General features: G+C 42.5%; 1 protein-coding gene across 13 annotated transcripts in view; it reads left to right on the plus strand.

Moving 5' to 3' along the window:
• The window catches only part of RASGRF2 (Ras protein specific guanine nucleotide releasing factor 2), a 271,385-nt gene that overhangs the window by 199,504 nt on the left and 54,280 nt on the right, over window positions 1–17,601 (plus strand). For 11 of the 13 annotated variants that reach the window (XR_015168014.1, XR_015168016.1, XR_015168015.1 and 8 more), the window contains one exon: window positions 11,623–11,729. The exons of 1 other annotated variant lie outside the window; for it this stretch is intronic. Coding sequence is in view for 7 of the 12 variants with exons in the window: in XM_086412804.1 (XP_086268930.1) it covers window positions 11,623–11,729 (107 nt within the window). In the remaining 5 variants the exon portion in view is untranslated. Of the gene's footprint in view, window positions 1–11,622; window positions 11,730–14,396; window positions 14,551–17,601 lie in introns of those variants that run through there. One more of the 13 variants, XM_086412806.1, reaches the window with a different exon arrangement.

The following is a 17,601-nucleotide window of genomic DNA, read 5'->3' on the forward strand; positions in this document are numbered from 1 at the left end:
CTCAGTAGAGCATAAATTCCTGTAAACAGCTAATTAGCTTCCTGTTGTCCACCGCTGTACCCCAGTTCCTGTGAAAGAGATTGGCACAAAGACTCTCAGTCAGTATTTTGTGTCTGATAAAATGGGCTCTCTTTGTATTCTGTGGCTTCCACCCTCTCTCCCAAGGTACGTTTCATTTTCTACTGGCAGAATCTATCGTTTTAATACACTGAAACTTTTTGTGTACAGTCTAATGTTAACATTTGAGGGGGGAAAAAGGGCCTGTTTTTATCCCCCCTCCCCAGCCGTCTCTAAAAATTCTCTGCAGTGGCTTCTTCGGAACAGCTCAGCTCATTCAGTGGCTGTCCCCTCTCCTAGCACACACCAGTGCCTGCTCCTCCAGCACTGTATACACACTCGATACACCTCCCAGAATCAGGAGCTGTCACTCCTTGCCTCACCCCCTGCCCCCGTGGAAAAGCTTTTCTAAGCGTGTATATAGGCTTCTGTAGAAAGAAATGTAGAAGGCTTTGGAAAATTACCATCGTTTGGGTTTGTGGGGAGATGTTGCCTAATACAAGGACGGGAATGTTGTTCCACGTCACGCTGGTGAGCTGCCTATTATCCGGAAGGGGTAGCAGACAACCATCAGAGAATTCAGACTAACTGAAGAATCATCCTCCTTGTTTTCCAGACAGTTGGTTATGAAATTGGGCCGAAAAGGAAATAATTGGGAAATTTAAAGTTTTGTTCTTTTTGTTTTTTGTTGTTTGTTATGTTAACCATTTCTAGAGCATTTACTGTATTTTCCAAGGCCTGGGTAATACTGGTTTTTCTATCAAGAAACTCTGACCATGAGTGTTAGATTTCTTGATTTCCTTTAATAGATTGCCATATTTTGATTTTGAGTGGTTCATGTTATTGGCTCCCACAAATCATTATCACTTCTCAGTTTCTAGACTATCTCTTTTCTTCTTGCCACAGCAGTTTTCTTGACAACTCAGTTAAATTTGGTTACTTTCTGGCTTCACTTCTTACCTACACCTCAAAGGACCCCATTCTGCGTTGGCAGAAGTCTCCATCTCCCTCCATACTGGCTATGTGTCCTTGATGTATCTCTATGTCAGCACAAAAACTGATGGCAGCCACAGTGGGAGGCCTGGAGCTTACACAGCAATAAACATGGGCAGCCAGCACGTCTCGTGTCTCAGTGGGAAGAGGCTGGGGTTTAGAATCCAATGACCTCACCATAAATCCTGGCTTTGCTCTTACCATCTGTGACCTTCAGTAACTATTGGACTTCTCTGAGCCTCAGTTTCCTCATCTGTGAAGACAAAGAATCTGTTTTATACAATTGTGAGAATTAAAAGAAGTAACACCCAATGGTTCTCAATAAGTTTTGTTTTAAATTTAGTATATAACCATTTCTTCAAGAATCTAAACAGCACATATTTTTTTAAAAATCCATGAGAACAGTTCAGCTGACAATCTTAGTCAAGAAAATCTTACTGATTTTCTTGAAAGGTGAAAGCAAAGGGAAGATATTGATTTTGCCATTCTTCATGTATTTTTCATCACGAATGATGATATAGACCTGCTGAACTTCTTTTCCTCATTCTATTATTTAAGGATGTGTTTATTGCAATTAATCGCACTTAGAAAAAAATCTCAGGTTAAACAGAGTAAAGAGAAGAACTTAACAACTTGAAAGATAAGGACACACTTATAGACAAATTTTTAGAAAAATCTCACTATGTAGAATTTGTTCATTGCCTCATCAATGTCTTGCCCTATAACACCTTTGAGAAAGGGCCTTTCACATTTCTGGCCATGTGCTTTGAGTGGGAGCTACCTCCTCCAGACACACACACACACACACACGCGCATCTCTCTGTCATCTCTGACACCTCCCCACTATTGCCATAGGGATCAATTTGAGGAAGGCATATGATGCAGTCAATGAAACGCAAAGATATTTTAGAGGATTTCTAGGTTACACATTTCTTTATCTTTAGTGGAAGCTACCAAAAAGAATGCCTTGTCATCCTCTGGATGCTGTTATATGAGGTAATATGATGATATGATTAACAAGGCCTTACCCATTTTTGCTACCTGGAAATGAGAGCAGAATAAAAGCACTGAAGAGAAATAGACGTGGACCAGACTAACATGTTCTCTGAATCAAACAGGATCTGAATCTAGAACTATCCCCAGTATAAAACAGCAATTCCCTTTTAAGCCAGTTTTGTTGCTGGTGAATTTAAGGTTCTCACTTTGTTGTGAAAGAATTCAGAAATGAAATGATAGGTAAGAAGTAGATTTGTTTAGAGAGAAACACACTCTACAGACTGTGGACCACCTTAAAAGGCAAGAGCAGCCCTGAAATATGGTGTGGTTAGTTTCTATGGGCTGGGTAATTTCATAGGTTAATGAGTGGGAGGATTATTACAATTATTTGGGGGGAAGGGGCAGAAATTTCCAGGAGTTGGGCCATCGCCCACTTTTTGACCTTTTTTGGTTAGCCTCAGAAGTGGTAGGTGTGTCATTTAGCATGCTAGTGTATTACGGTATCACAATAAGTGTCTAATGAGGCTCAAGGTCTAGTAGAAGTGGGATCTTCTGCCATCTTGGACCCAGTTGGTTCTACCAGTCTTTGTCATGTCCTTGGGCTTTGTTAGTCTTTTAAAGGTTGTGACCTGCCCCCTTCCCTCCTGTTTCAGTTTGAATTGGGTGTTCTGTCCTTTTGCAAACAAAAGATTGCCAGGAAAGAGACCATTAAAATGGGAGTAATTGAACGTACTGGTATATTACTACAGCAAACATCCTACGATGTACGAACTAAGGTTCAATTTCTGTTAATTGTAGCTGTTATTCTAGATTATCTCTCAAAAATGAGTCTGTCAGTTTATAGACTGAGGGAATGCTGTTATCATGATGTTCAGCACAGTGTATGTGCAAATCTGCTTGTCTGCATTAGTTTTTTTTTTTTTTTAGTTTACAACTCATAAAGCCCCTTCATAACTAGGAAAATATTCTAGACTTGGTTCAGTGGGCAATAGGGAGACATTAGAAGTACTTGGTGCTGGAGCAATAACAAATTAGAGGGATATTTGCAGTTACTGTTGGAGAGACAGTGCCTTGCTCATTTGCAGGATTTCGAATTACACATCTTTGGTGTTTTACTTGTTTGAAGGCTGTCTTCTCTCCATTTAAAAAAACCAGCTCATGAGAGCAGGGGCCACATCTCTTGTTCACCAGGTGAACATAGATATTATTCACAGGACAATGGACCTGTGAACACAGATATTCAGAACACGACTGTCAATATATCTACACAGCACCTGGAACATAGATATTGATGAGATAACTGAATTATGGATGAGGATGAATAGAAGGCAGAGAGAATGGGGAAACAGGAACATGTAGGAGATAAGAAGCTACAACCCATGTGTGAAGTGCCTAGATGCAGGGTTATAGCAGGAGACTAGAGAAGAAAGGCATCAGTCTGACAGATGCTACCAAAAAGTTAACAGTGTTTGTTGACTGAATGGGAAAAACCAAGGAAATACAGAGAGGAGTGAGGTTTCCCACCCAAGAAACAGAAACCGTGGCTGTTCCATTAACTAAAAGGCAAGTTGGGATGGGGAGGAGCATGAGAGAAAAAAATTTTTTTTTATTTCTGGATATTTTTTTATGAGAGAAGAATGTGTCATTCATATGGAAATGTAAGAAAGATTTCTTTCAAGGAATGAAGGATTTGGGGAAATGATGGAACTCAAGGTGTCAGGTTGGAATATGTAGAAAAACCGTGGGAGAGAATTATGTCCCCAAAGGAGTGAGAACTGCTTGGAGTCAGCTTGAGAACAGACCAGAAACGGAGGAGGAGTATCCTCTGCTTGTTCCTTCAGACTTGTTTCAGAGTAAAGAACAGACTTAGTTTTCTAGAATTTCTGGGAAATTAATACAGGTAGTTTAAACATAATACTCATAATCAGATTGTCCATATTAGTCACTTTCAGACTTTTATTGCAACCCACTCTTAAGAAATACAGTTTACATTTTGACCCACACATGCACACACACACAATTGGTATAAGATTTTCTCTGACGAATACGCACTCTCACTATATACAGTCTACTCAGTTTTCATCTGTTTCATTGTTTAAAGCTGGCAACAACCCACTAAATTGATCTCACTCCCCATTAATAGATCAAGTCTGGAAGTTTTAAAAGCCCTGGTCTATGTGAAGGTCACATAAGAAATGTAATGAATTTGATGAAAGTATACATTTTGAGAAAAATTAAATTCTGATTAGATAAGAGTTTTTGTTTAAAATCCATTATCATGTAAAACTCTATAATGATGCTATGTTCTTATAGTTCTTCAAAATTTAGAAAGAATTAAAAGGAAAGCACTTACTTTTCCAAAACATTCAAATGGATTCTTATCTTGGAGCTTTAATAGTATTTACCAACTTGTAAATAAAATTTAAAGTCTGAACTTTGGATGCAGGCTATGAGGTGTAATTAAAAGCACTCTGGCTTTGGAAGTGGACAGACCTGGGCTCAGGTGGTGGATCGGCCGCTTATTTTATTGTTCATTTATTTGTTTATTTTGGCTGCTCTGCATCTTCGTTGCTGTGCACTGGCGCTCTCTAGTTTCGGTGTGCGGGCCTCTCCTTGCACTGGTTTTTCCTGTTGCAGAACATAGGCTCCAGGACATGCAGGCTTCAGTACTTGCAGCTCACAGGCTCCAGAGGTCAGGCTTAGTAGCGGGGCCTATGGGGTTAATGGCTCCACAACTTGTGGGGTCTTCCCAGACCAGGGGTCAAGCTGACATCCTCTGCATTTAGAGGTGGATTCTTAACCACTGGACCGACCACCAGGGAAGCCCCTGCACTTATTAACTATGTGACCTTTGCCAAGTTTCTTAACCTCTCTGAATTCCTGTTTCTTTGTCTGTAAGTGGGGAAAGCAACATTTACTCTACTCAGTTGGTCTTGTTGCTGAAGAATTCTTGTTGACCACGTTACTTAAATGGCTTCCCTTGAGGCTCAGCTGGTAAAGAATCCACCTGCAATGTGGGAGACCTGGGTTCGATCTCAGGGTCAGGAAGATCCCCTGGAGAAGAAAGAGGCTACCCATTCCAGTATTCTGGCCTGGAGAATTCCATGGACTGTATAGGCAATGGGGTGGCAAAAAGTTGGACGTGACTGAGTGACTTTCACACACACGTAGTACTTATGGCCCAATACTTGTTACTTGCTGGGCAGGCAATAAGTGGCAATTGTTATTATGACAAGGGCTAAAGTACAGACTACCTGTAAAGCTGCTAGCACAGTGCCTGGCATAAGGCAGCAATAAATATGGATGATCTTTCTATGCCAACAACCAAAAAAGTAGAAATACAGTTGTAAGCCAAGTATGTAGAAATGTACAAACCAATTATATGATTTTATATTACATACAATTTTTAAAGAAAGATATTTACTGGATAAAGTAAAGCACATGGATAACATTGATGTTATTGGAGAGATTGAGTCTCATTTGTATAACATGAGAAATTATTCTCCACTGTTGTGGCTTTTTTCTTAATGCCCCCACCGATGTAATCATTAAAGTGATCTCAATGCATTCATTCAATAAACCTATGTTTATTAAGACCTGCAATGCCAGGTACTGGGGATAAAAACACAATAAGAAACAGTTTCTAGAAGTGTGGTTAAAATAAACAATAGTTGGCATTTACTTTTGCTCCCAGGCACCCCATCCCCCTGGACCACTGCCATCAGCACTCTCTCTGTGCTTTTTGGGTCTTCCTGACTGACGTTCCACACCACGTCAGAGGATGGCCTAAAGATGCTCTGTTGGTCTTCACAACAGCTCTGTGGTCCACTTCTTGATGATCTACTTTTCAGGTTAAAATACCTCACCATGTTCAAGAATTCCTTGGTTTTTTTTTTTTTTTTTGGTCAATTTGCCCCTGGCAACGTCAGGGTAGCTCTAACTGAACAAGCCCATAGTCCACCTACATGCCATCTTACTTCCATCTCACTGTTATTTTACTTGCCTCTTACAAAGTAGGCAGTGAAGTTAACTATCACATCATTTGAAGAAAAAAAAGGAAAGTTTTCCTGCTTTCCTATATTTTAAAATGTCCTTGCATCCCTCCTCACCACTTTTACTGTCTGCCTGCTCGTGATAGATCTCATATCCATAGTCATCATAGTAATATCGTGGGAAAATGCCCTTAATTCACATACATAGGATCTGCAGACACTTTCTGATAGATTTCATTGGGAGGAATGCAGTTTTTGTTAAGAAAAATAACTGCTGAGTGCCTGTGTGCAAAACTGAAGGGCCTACAAAGATGCCTGAGATAAAATCCCTTCACCAGGGAATGTATAGTTTAATGAGAGAGATGTCATATGTACCACCAGCTGTAAGGGAGAGAATGACTCATGAGGTGTCTGGGGGAAGGACCATAAAGCTGAATCTCATTCTTAACTTCACACACACGGTGATTTGCTTCTTACCACTTTTCTAGATGACTTTTGTTGCCCAAATTAGCCCATCTGACCAGTGCCTACAACTGAAAAAAAACCATGCATGAATTGGAAAGACAAGAATTTCATGGTGGCGGTATTTCACACGTGTGATGTTAGTAAAATAAAACCTCCTGGCATCTGTAGAGTTTGGTTGGGCTGTCACACTTGAAAAGGGAAAGATTTGTAAAACTCCACAAAGAGGTTCTGTTTGGTTTTACAAAAAGTGCCTTAAGAACCCCTTGGGGGTGGATCCATGACTATAGGACAGATTGGCTTCTACTTGGGTATCACCACCAATTGGCTGTGTGGTTCATGTTTCAATTTGGAAATAAATATTGCTCAAGCAGCCCCCAGCTTGTACAGTGGCTTACAATAAGGAGGAAGTCTAGCAAGTTGCAAAAAATGGTTGTTCTGATCAAAGAGCTTTAAAGTCTGTGAAAAATGGGCGTCTTTCATTGCTTGATCAACAGATGGACATCTTTGATCTTAGAAGTACTCTTATCAATTCTGTTTAAACTGCCAATTTAGAAATTCCCGACACCAGATACATAAACCATCTCTCTGAGGGGATATCTCCAGTAAATCCTGAAGGTCAAGTTTTATTAGTGGAGTTACAGCTTACTCATGAACTGAAATTGCCTTAACGGGACTCTTACGTGCTAAGCTGATACATGGGATCTTGATGTAATTTTGCACATGGGTTCATGCTCCCAATCAGAGCACCTATCTCCCCTCTTTCCTGTTTTCTACCTCTTTAGCTCTTTGTATTGCAGCTGATTAGGGCTTTCCTGATGGCTTAGCGGGTAATGAATCCACCTGCAATGCAGGAAATACAGGAGATACAGGTTCAATTCCTGGGTTGGGAAGACTCCTTGGAGGAGGAAATGGCTAACCCACTCCAATATTCTTTGCCTAGAATATTCCATGGGCAGATGAACCTGGTGGGCTACCATCCATGAGGTTGCAAATTTTCAGATCTTTTTACAGTTTGCTCCTTTCTTTATTTAACTGGGTCTAACCCGTGTTTATTTATATTTTTCTATCCATGTTTTGGGCTTCCTTTGTAGTTCAGACAGGTAAAGAATCCACCTGCAGTGCAGGAGACCCAGGTTTGATCCCTGGGTCAGGAAGATTCCCCTGGAGAAGGGAATGGCTACCCATTCCTGTATTCTTGCCTGAAGAATTCCATGGACAGAGAAGCCTGGTGGGCTATAGTCCATAGGGTGGCAAAGAGTCAGACACAGCTGAATGACTAACAAATCTGTGTTTTAAACTTCAACTTGTCTATTTTTCAGCAATAATTTAAAGAATAATTCTGTTAATTTGAAGACATTTTATGTGGATCTTATAAAACTTAAAATATTTTAAATTCTTTTCACGTGTTTTTAGTTCACACTTTTATATCTTTAGTCTTTATAAGCATCCTAATTTAGGATATTTGAAATTTTTGGTAGTGGTGGAGGGGTGGGATGAGGTGGGGAGTTCCTGATCCCTGTGTCTCTGGACCCTTGTTTATGGTGGATGGCTTATTTGTTTTGTGCTTTGGAATTGTGAGTTTTTCTTAAGGGTCTTTCTTGTTGGTCATCCAGTAAAGGCTGAGGGTAAGCTCATGTCTCTCTGGAGAGGTTTGTATGCTTTTGTCAGGGCGCCAGAGTTATCGCTGGCCATGGCCACCCAGTAATGGTTCATTCTGGGCTTCAAACCTACCTGAGGTGGGCCTGTGGTTACCTATTCTCGGCAGGGGGATTCACTCCCCTGAGATCCAGGCTAAAATAGTCAAGTTTCTTAACTTCCTCCTTGTGCAGGCTGGAGAATTTCTTTTCCTAATCCTCTCTCTCTTGGGCAGAGGGGGTGGTCTGATGAGAATTCCAGCTTTATGTGGGAGTCAGTTCTAATTCTGTCACCCACACTTCCTGAAGGCCCTGGGGCTTCTTCTCTTGAGTCACGTGGATTTACAATCCACATCTCCTGTTAGCAAGGCTGGTAACCTACTCTCCTCTCAGAGCAGTCGTTCAGAGACTTAGTTCTTGTTTTCAAGTCTCTCTGTGTTTGACTCTGGAAAATTCCTTATCTTCTTGAGAACTCAGCCATGCATTTAAAAAGATAAGATATTTTCCCCAGAATTTCTAAGATTTTAATATCAAAAAGTTTTTGTTTTGTTTTTTTAAATATCTATTTTACCAAGAGCACATCAGCATCCTCTGACAGTGTCTTCTAGTGGGTGGAAGACACCTGTCCACGTTCAAAGAGGAGTATGGAGAAGGGACCTCTGCCTTTTAGAAGTGCATGCACTTTTTGGTCCAACTCATTGGTAGGCTCTGAGGACTGTCCATTCAGTCTTTCATTCAATCACCCTTACCTTTATAGCACATTCAGTAATTACTGATTTCCTACTATACAAGCTTGCATTCATTTATTCAGCAAACACATATTGTGTCTAGCTTCTGCTACATGCCACATAAGTGCTCACGCTCAGCAAAAACATACCCAATCCCTGTCTTCATGGAGGACACAAATACTGATCAGATAATCATATAGATAAAATGCATAAAATTGCAAATATGGCCAGTGTCCGGAAATAAATGTGCATGTTGTTGTGAGATGTGCAATGATGGAGTTACCCAGTTCAGGCCCTTAAGGGCTTTTTTGGGGATGTGAAGTAAGAGTGGCTTTCACTAAGTGAAAAGCGAAGTGATAATTGGGTCAGATATGGAGCAGAATGTACAAAGACCCTGGGGTGAGGATGAGGGACTGAAGAAGGGTGGTTAATTGGAAGAGGAAATTGTGAAAAGAATAAGGTCTCAGAAAAGGCTGGAAGGGAGCTGAGAGCCGAACCATGGAAGATGCTGAAGGCTGTGTTAAGGAGTTTTGTGTTTATCCCGAGAATCATTAAGGGCTTTAAACAGGGCAAGGGCACATCTAATTTGCCCTTTGGAAGATCCTTCTGACTTTAGAAAAGAGAAGAAATTTGAGGAGGCAGGCATGACAGTGAGGCTAGTTAGGAGGCTGTTGTCAGGAGACTGACTAAGAATTGCTAGAGCTCAGTGCCAGTTTTGGCTTTGTAAATACAAAGACATGGACAAAACTGAGATTTATTTAGCAGGGAGAACTATTGAGGAGAAGCAGAGAGGCAGGCCAAGAACTATTCCAAAGTTCCAGGCTTACATAACTGGATGGCTGGTGGTGGTCCTTTACTGAGATGGGGAACACCAGAAGAGAATAAGGTTTGCTGGAAAGGCCAGGGGGTTTCCTTTTGCATGTGTTGACTTTGAGGTTTTTGAACGATCTAAGAGGCAGTTGGATTCATGGATCCAGAGTCCAGAGAAGAAAACTAGGGATGTAATTATGAGAGTAATTTTTTATAGGTGATTATTAAATGAGATTTCCTATGGAGAGATGATAAGTTGTTGTTTGTTCAATTGCCAAGTCATTTCTGACTCTTTTTGACTCCATGGTCTGTAGCATGCCAGGCCTCCCTGTCCCTCACCATCTCTTGGAGCTTGCCTAAGTTCATGTCCATTGAATAGGTTGTAGAAATGTGGAGGTTATTGGTAAGTTTAGTGGGGGCTATTTTGGTGGTAAGAAGGGATAAGAAGCTAGGAGTAGGATGTAGAGTGAGTAGGAGATGAAATGAAATCAGTGAATGTGGACAACTTTTAAGAACTTTCCCAGTGAAGTTACATGAGATTTGAATTCATTTAAAAAAAAATTATGGCAGTTATTTATTTTATTTATTTTTTTTGACCATACCATACGGCATGTTGGATCAAGGTTCCCTGACCAGGAATCAAACTCAGGCCTGCTGCAGTGGGAATGCAGATTCTTAACCACTGGACCACCAGAGAAGTCCCCTTGAATTCATTTTTAAAGGAAACAAGTCACTTAGTTATGATTGGAAAGCAAAATCTTTTAAAATAGAGAATCAATAGAAAATATTAAAATAGTTTCTTGATAGTGAAGAGGTGGCCAAAGTGGAAACATAGGCTGGCACAGAGATGAAGACTCTGACCCAAAACTGAGTTGTAGTAATAGCTAACATTTATTACGCTCTCACTGTTTTCCCAAGTGCCACTCTAAATGCTTAACTAACTTAATCTCCAAAAAGTCTCTGCAGTTGATACACTCATTCCATTCAGGACATGAGGAAGCTGATCACCAAAGAGGAGCTGTAACTTAGGTCGTGGGAGGACAGGGGTTTGAACCCAGTCTGGCTGTGGAGTTCATGTTCTTACTTCCTTGTGTGCTAAGTTGCTTCAGTCATGTCCAACTCTGTGCAACCCTATAGACTGTAGCCCGCCAGGCTCCTCTGTCCATGGGATTCTCCAGGCAAGAATACTGGAGTGGGTTGCCATGCCCTCCTCCGAGGTATTTTCCTGACTCAGGGATCGAACCCAAGTTTCTTACGTCTCATGTGTCGGCAGGCGGGTTCTTTACCATGAGCGCCACCTGGGAAGCTCCTTCATGTTCTTAACCACTGTGCTACACTGCTTCTCAATATGTGAGTGCACAACAAAGTATTTATATCATCTGTGAGCCAAGGTATGAGCTTGCTGCTGCTGCTGCTAAGTCGCTTCAGTCGTGTCCGACTCTGTGCGACCCCAGAGACGGCAGCCTACCAGGCTCCTCCATCCATGGGATTTTCCAGGCAAGAGTACTGGAGTGGGGTGCCATTGCCTTCTCCGAGGTATGAGCTTATCCATCTGCAAATATTGAAAATACCTGTGGTTATATGACTCTGGAGCAAAAGTATAAACTAATGTTGGCTCAAATACTTTGTTAAAACTCCTTCTTGGCTTTATGTGATACAACAGGACAGCCGTAAGTGGAAATGTCACTAGACCATCTGTAGCTTTAATCAGTGGCCATTAATAAATATGTGTACGTTATTCATTTAATTGTACCTATAACTATGTGGTGAGCTCTGAGGGCATCATAGGTAAGTAAGCAGAATCCACGACCAGCTGAAGCCACTTACTCCTCTGCCAAGATGTGTCATTTGTGAGTGGCATTAAGCAGTGTCCCAAAATAAGTGACCTTTTCCAGGTCCCCGGGGATTGGCTTTAACTACAACATGTGTGTTTCTTTTCCTCCCAAGGATTTAACAACTCCGAGAGAACATGCGACAAAGAGTTTATTATACGTAGAACAGCCACCAATCGAGTACTGAACGTTCTCCGTCACTGGGTCTCAAAGCACGCACAGGTAATTGAGTAGCCTCGGTAATTACTTTCAAGGATTTTTTTAAACACCAGCTTTAAAAATCATTAACAGCACCTCCTGATGCTTTCAAGTAGAGTTTGAAACCTTGGAAATAGAGCACGTTGAGGGGAAGAAACTCGAAGGTGGGCCTGCAGGTCAAAGCAAGCAAATGTGTACCACCACCATCGAGTGGTTCAGTTCTTCCAAGGGCAGGACACAGGAATTGGGGCAGGACTCCCCTTCTCTCATCTCTGCGGAACAGCACCCACTGTGGCTGCCAGCTGTCCCCTGCCACCTGGGAGCGCTGTTCACAGGGCCCTGTCTCTAAGTGGAGTTGGGTCAGTTGGAGTGGTACCTTATGGAGGTGAACAGCAGGTGCCCCTGAAAGCAAGCAGCATTCTCGTACCACACACGGGGGTGTTTCCTCAGCCTGATTCAGAAGACACTTTTGCCTTCACACCCTTTGATGTTTTGTTTCTAGTACAGTTGACTCTTAGTTGAGGCATGTGGGATCCCGTTCCCGGATCAGGGATTGAACCTGGGCCCCCTACATTTGGAGTGTGAAGTCTTAGCCACTGGACCCCCAGGGAAGTCCCAACTCTTGAGCGACGTGGTGGTTAGGAGCGCCAGCCCTCTGTGCGGTGGAACACTTGCGTGTAGCTTACATCTGGCCCTCCGTACCCGTGGTCCTGTGATGTATGTGGTTCCTCCACATCCACGGATTCAACCAACCTCAGGCTGTGCAGTGTGGTAGCGCTTACTATTGAGAACAGTCCGCATACAAGTGGACCCACACAGTTCGAGTCTGTTTCTTAAGAGTCTACTGTATTCTGTTGTTAAATTGCATCATGCTGACAGGACGCCTACTTGTTTTCTATTTGTGCGTATTCAGTGCAAGCTTATAGACTTCATACCCATTTCACCATTCCACAAAATAAAGCAAGGGCCCCCTTCGCCTCACTGATTCAGGGCATGAATTGTGCCAGTGTCCCCGCTTTTTCAAATAAGCAGTGGGCCTTCCTGACACAGGCTGGCTAGCACCCTGAAAGGGGAGTTGTGGAGAGAGAAGGGGGCCCTTCATGGCTCAGATCAGCACATGGGAAACATATGAAGTGCGAGTTAGCTAATGAGTAGAGGGGAAAAATGCAAGGAATTCCCATGCCTCACTTCATTATATTCTCAGAGGCCGTCACAGGCCTACTGCCCGGTCCTTGGTAATGACCGTTCATCAGAGACAGTCTTGCGAGGGCCAGGCTCCTGAAAACCCTGTGGCAGGACAGTTCACTAACTGGAACAAGTGGGATGTGGACCTTACCACTAGCTGGCCCATGACAGCTCCTAAATAGTAATTAAAATAAAAACAAGTACAGCACGTCAGTAAAGGCTGTAAGCACTTCATCTTGTACATCTTAGATAAATAACAATGGATCCTATATGACTCAAATTCAGAGAACCATCCTTAGCTCATTGGAAATGTCTGGTCTCTCTTTTCCACAACCTCAGTGAGCTGCTTTGAATCCCTTTTGCTTCACTGCAGATAAAACATGTAGTGATGTTTCTCTGCCACCTGACCATCCATCCTGTCATCTCTGATTTTTGACTCAGAGTCTTGGCTTCTGATTCCTGAGTCTGACAGTGGCTTGGAGATGCAGAGTAGTTTTGATAGACAAAATTGAGCAGATGCTGTGTGGTTCTCTTCCCCAATCAGAGCTTTGGCCCTGCGTGTTCATGCCAAGACTTGCAGTCACAGCACCAGTCACAGCCCAGGTTTCCCTGGTCCCAGCTCCTTCCTCTCCTCCACGTCTTCCCTCAAAAACTCTAACCCCACCTCCCTGTTAGCCTCACTTTCCTTTTATCCCTTTTATCAATCCCCAGCACCCTCTTCCTCTAATGATCTCAAACAGGGGTCCCTCAAAATTCACGTATAATACTTACAGTAGCTAGAAAAGTACCTCAATTCAAATTACAGTAGACTGGGGTTGTTTTACTTTTGGTAATGACAGTTCATAGATAGAAGAGATTGGTGTACTAAATCCATCACTTATAATTAAGAGATTTATAGTAGAGTGTTATCATCTGACTTAACAGCTACATTGTACATGCAGGTATACATGTGTGCATACAGGCAATATCAGGCTGAATAGCACCAAGCCATTAGCTACTGGAATAGAAAATGGATTGATATGAAAGCAAGAGTCTCTTAATTCAGATTGTGTCCAAATGGCCTTTAGTTCTAACCCAAAAGCACCCTAGATAGATAGAAGGAGATGATTGATAAATAGATGTTGTTGTTTAGTCACTAAGTCTTGCCCAACTCCTGTGACCCCATGGACTGCAGCCCACCAGGTTCCTCTGTCCATGAGATTCTCCAGGCAAGAGTACTGGAGTGGGCTGCCATTTTCTTTCCCCAGGGGATCTTCCTGACTCAGGGATTGAAGCCACGTCTCCTGCACTGGCAGGCAGGTTCTTTACCACTGAGCCAACAGGGAAGCCTAGATAGATAGGTGGTCAAACAGATGACTAAACGCAGCAGGTGCAAAGTTTCATCTGATGCAGCAGACTCCTAGGAGGAAGATTCTGTAAATGGAAAGGAGAGGGTACGAAAATTTACTGGACACCTACTCTACAGGCCAACTCGAACTTGCTGTCTATATTGTCTATATCTTACAGTTGAATCCCAGATATGAAGCACCGAAAGTCACAGCACTTCTAAGTGGTAGAACCTGGACTTGAACCAAGAACTGTTGAACTCCAGAGCTCAAGTCCTAGTCCCAGAGAGTTGAGTCTGCCAGTTCGGAGTGAACTTGGCTGGAAAGGCAGCCACAAACCTGAATCCTTAATTAGAAAAGCAAAGGCAGAATAAGAAATGGTGCATGGTTAATTTCCTAGGAAACCCTTTTCCCCTTCCAAGTGTGGGTGAAATGGACTAAAATGAAGCTGTCATCTTGGAAATAAAATCTTCTATGTGCAACAAAAAGCACCCTAGGTTTTAGCTTTTATTTGGACAGTTCAGATACTTTGCAGCCTGTCACTTCAGATGTGCTTATACATGGGAAAGCACTTTGCAATCAATTTTAGCATCCCAGACCCTCTCTACATCAAAGTGGTACATCTCTACACGTGTGGACAGTAAAGCTGCTCAGGTATCCAGTCTTCTCTCCTGTCAGGATTACTGTATAAAATTTAGACCCTGATGTGCCAAAGGCAGTCCTTACCACTCACTCACTTGTCTTTTCTTACTTTGCCTGCTCGTGTGAGTGCATTGTTGTGATGTGTGGTTGGTGTCAGATTGTCCTGGTATAACTTCATCATGTGCATGGCCTGTCACCTTCCTCATTCAAGTGAGTTCTCCATCACCATCTCAGTCAGCGCGTGAGGTGCAGGCGTTTCCATAGCATTTCTGCTTATTGGAAAAGAGCTTTAGGACATTTTTTTTACTGGCTTCAGTGTCCATTTTCCCTTCCTCGCTTTACTGCCTTGCTTTTGGTGGGACTTGAGCCCAGGCCTGTCCATTTCTAAAGCCAGAGTGCTTTTAATTACACCTCATGGCCTGGATCCAAAGCTTAGACTTTAAGTTTAATTACAAGTTGGTAACAACACTTCAAGCTACAAGAGAAGTTGCTATTTGAATATTTTGAGAAAGTAAGTACTTTCGTTTTAATTCTCTTTTCTGAATTTTGAAGAGCATGATAAGAACTTAAAGCACTGTTTTAGAGTTTCATGTGGTAATGGATTTTAAACAAAATTCTCTATTTATCCAACTGGAATTACAATTAAAATGTCATTAAGTTCAATTTTAATGACATTTTAATTAAAATGTCATTAAAATTAAAGTGTTTTCTTTCCCCAAATTCATTCTATTTCCTATGCGATCACTACACAGACCAGAGCTTTGTAAAGCATTCAGTCATAACCACTTAATGGAGAATGGAATCAATTAATGGGTTGTTATCAAGAGCAGGTCAAGGCAGGCTCTTAGTAATGGGCTGGTAAACAGTTCCAATAGACAGACCTGGTTTCAGCTCACACCACATTGTGTGCCCACCACCTCCTGTCACCACTGCAGTACCACCCGAGCCAGCCACCACCCCAGCCAGCCACCACCCGAGGAGGTAGGTGCATGGCCCCCGACTTGATAGACCCCCAAGCAAGGTGACCACCATGGTCCTTGAAGAAGGATTAACAGCTTCAAGCCTTTATCCAGGTTTCAGTTTAGTTCAGTTCAGTTCAGTCTCTCAGTCATGTCCGACTTTGCGACCCCATGAATCGCAGCACACCAGGCCTCCCTGTCCATCACCAACTCCCGGAGTTCACTTAAACTCATGTCCATTGAGTCAGTGATGCCATCCAGCCATCTCATCCTCTGTCGTCCCCTTCTCTTCCTGCCCCCAATCCCTCCCAGCATCAAGGTCTTTTCCAATGAGTCAACTCTTTGCATGAGGTGGCCAAAGTATTGGAGTTTCAGCTTTAGCATCAGTCCTTCCAAAGAACACCCAGGACTGATCTCCTTTAGGATGGACTGGTTGGATCTCCTTGCAGTCCAAGGGACTCTCAAGAGTCTTCTCCAACACCACAGTTCAAAAGCATCAATTCTTTGGCGCTCAGCTTTCTTCACAGTCCAACTCTCACATCCATACATGACCACTGGAAAAACCATAGCTTTGACTCTCCAGGTTTATTTAAAGGTATTTACTCTCACAGACAGAGAAGGCGATGGCACCCCACTCCAGTACTCTTGCCTGGAAAATCTCATGGAAGGAGGAGCCTGCTAGGCTGCAGTCCAGGGGGTCGCGAAGAGTCGGACACGACTGAGCGACTTCACTTTCAGTTTTCACTTTCATGCATTGGAGAAGGAAATGGCAATCCACTCCAGTGTTCTTGCCTGGAGAATCCCAGGGACAGGGGAGCCTGGTGGGCTGCTGTCTCTGGGGTCGCACAGAGTCGGACACGACTGAAGTGACTTAGCAGCAGCAGCAGCACTCTCACAGAGGTAATGGGACTTGAGACTGCTGGTCAGAAAACTTGAGCTCTAGTCTGACTCTGTCAGTTAACCCCCATATTTGAGGGGTTTTTAAAAATTAATTAATTAATTAATTTGGCTGCGTTGGGTCTTAATTGTGGCACACATGATCTTCATTACATCACGTGGTATCTTCCATTGTGATGCACAGGCTCTCTCTAGTTGTGGCCCATGGGCTTATTTGCTGCATGTCATATGGGACATTAGATCCCCTGACTAAGGACTGAACCCATGTCCCCTGCATTGCAAGGCAAATTATTAATCACTGAAGTGAAGTGGGGAGTCCCGCCAGAGAAATCCCCTGTCATCTTTGTTGTCTCTGGTTTTCACATCACAAATGAGGAGCTTGACAAGAGGATGTTTTTCTTATCTGATTCATTCAGTACCAGTTGAGCCCATTTAAGGAAGAATGCAGCACTATTGTGACAACTTGACTGTTTTGAAGTAGTAGCTTTATAAGAAAATTAATGAGTTGAACGCATTTCAAAAAGCAGCACAGCATGCTCACAACTGCATTTTTCCTCACATGGTAGACTAACTAGGGGGCACCATTGCAATTTGTAGAAAACAACCACAGTGAAACAGCAAGATGCAAATTTGTCTACAAATAATCTAGAAAATCGAGTCTTCTATAAAGTATTAGAGATCATGCATTTGTTTCTCAGTTCTCATCAAAGGTAACTCATGTTGGCAGATACTATCCTGAACTTATTTCAGGAGAAATAAAGAACTGCAGAATTACAGGTATGGGTCTCCAGAGAAATAGAAACTTCCCTAGGATGTCACCTTCAGCTCTCCCCATGCCCCCAAATGTAGTGTTAGGGTGCCACTTCCTCTCCTAGGCTTTTCTTTAGT

The sequence above is a fragment of the Bos grunniens genome, chromosome 7, assembly GCF_055505025.1.
Source record: "Bos grunniens cultivar Pamir isolate PY7600 chromosome 7, Bosgru_T2T1.0, whole genome shotgun sequence".
NCBI lineage: Eukaryota > Metazoa > Chordata > Mammalia > Artiodactyla > Bovidae > Bos > Bos grunniens.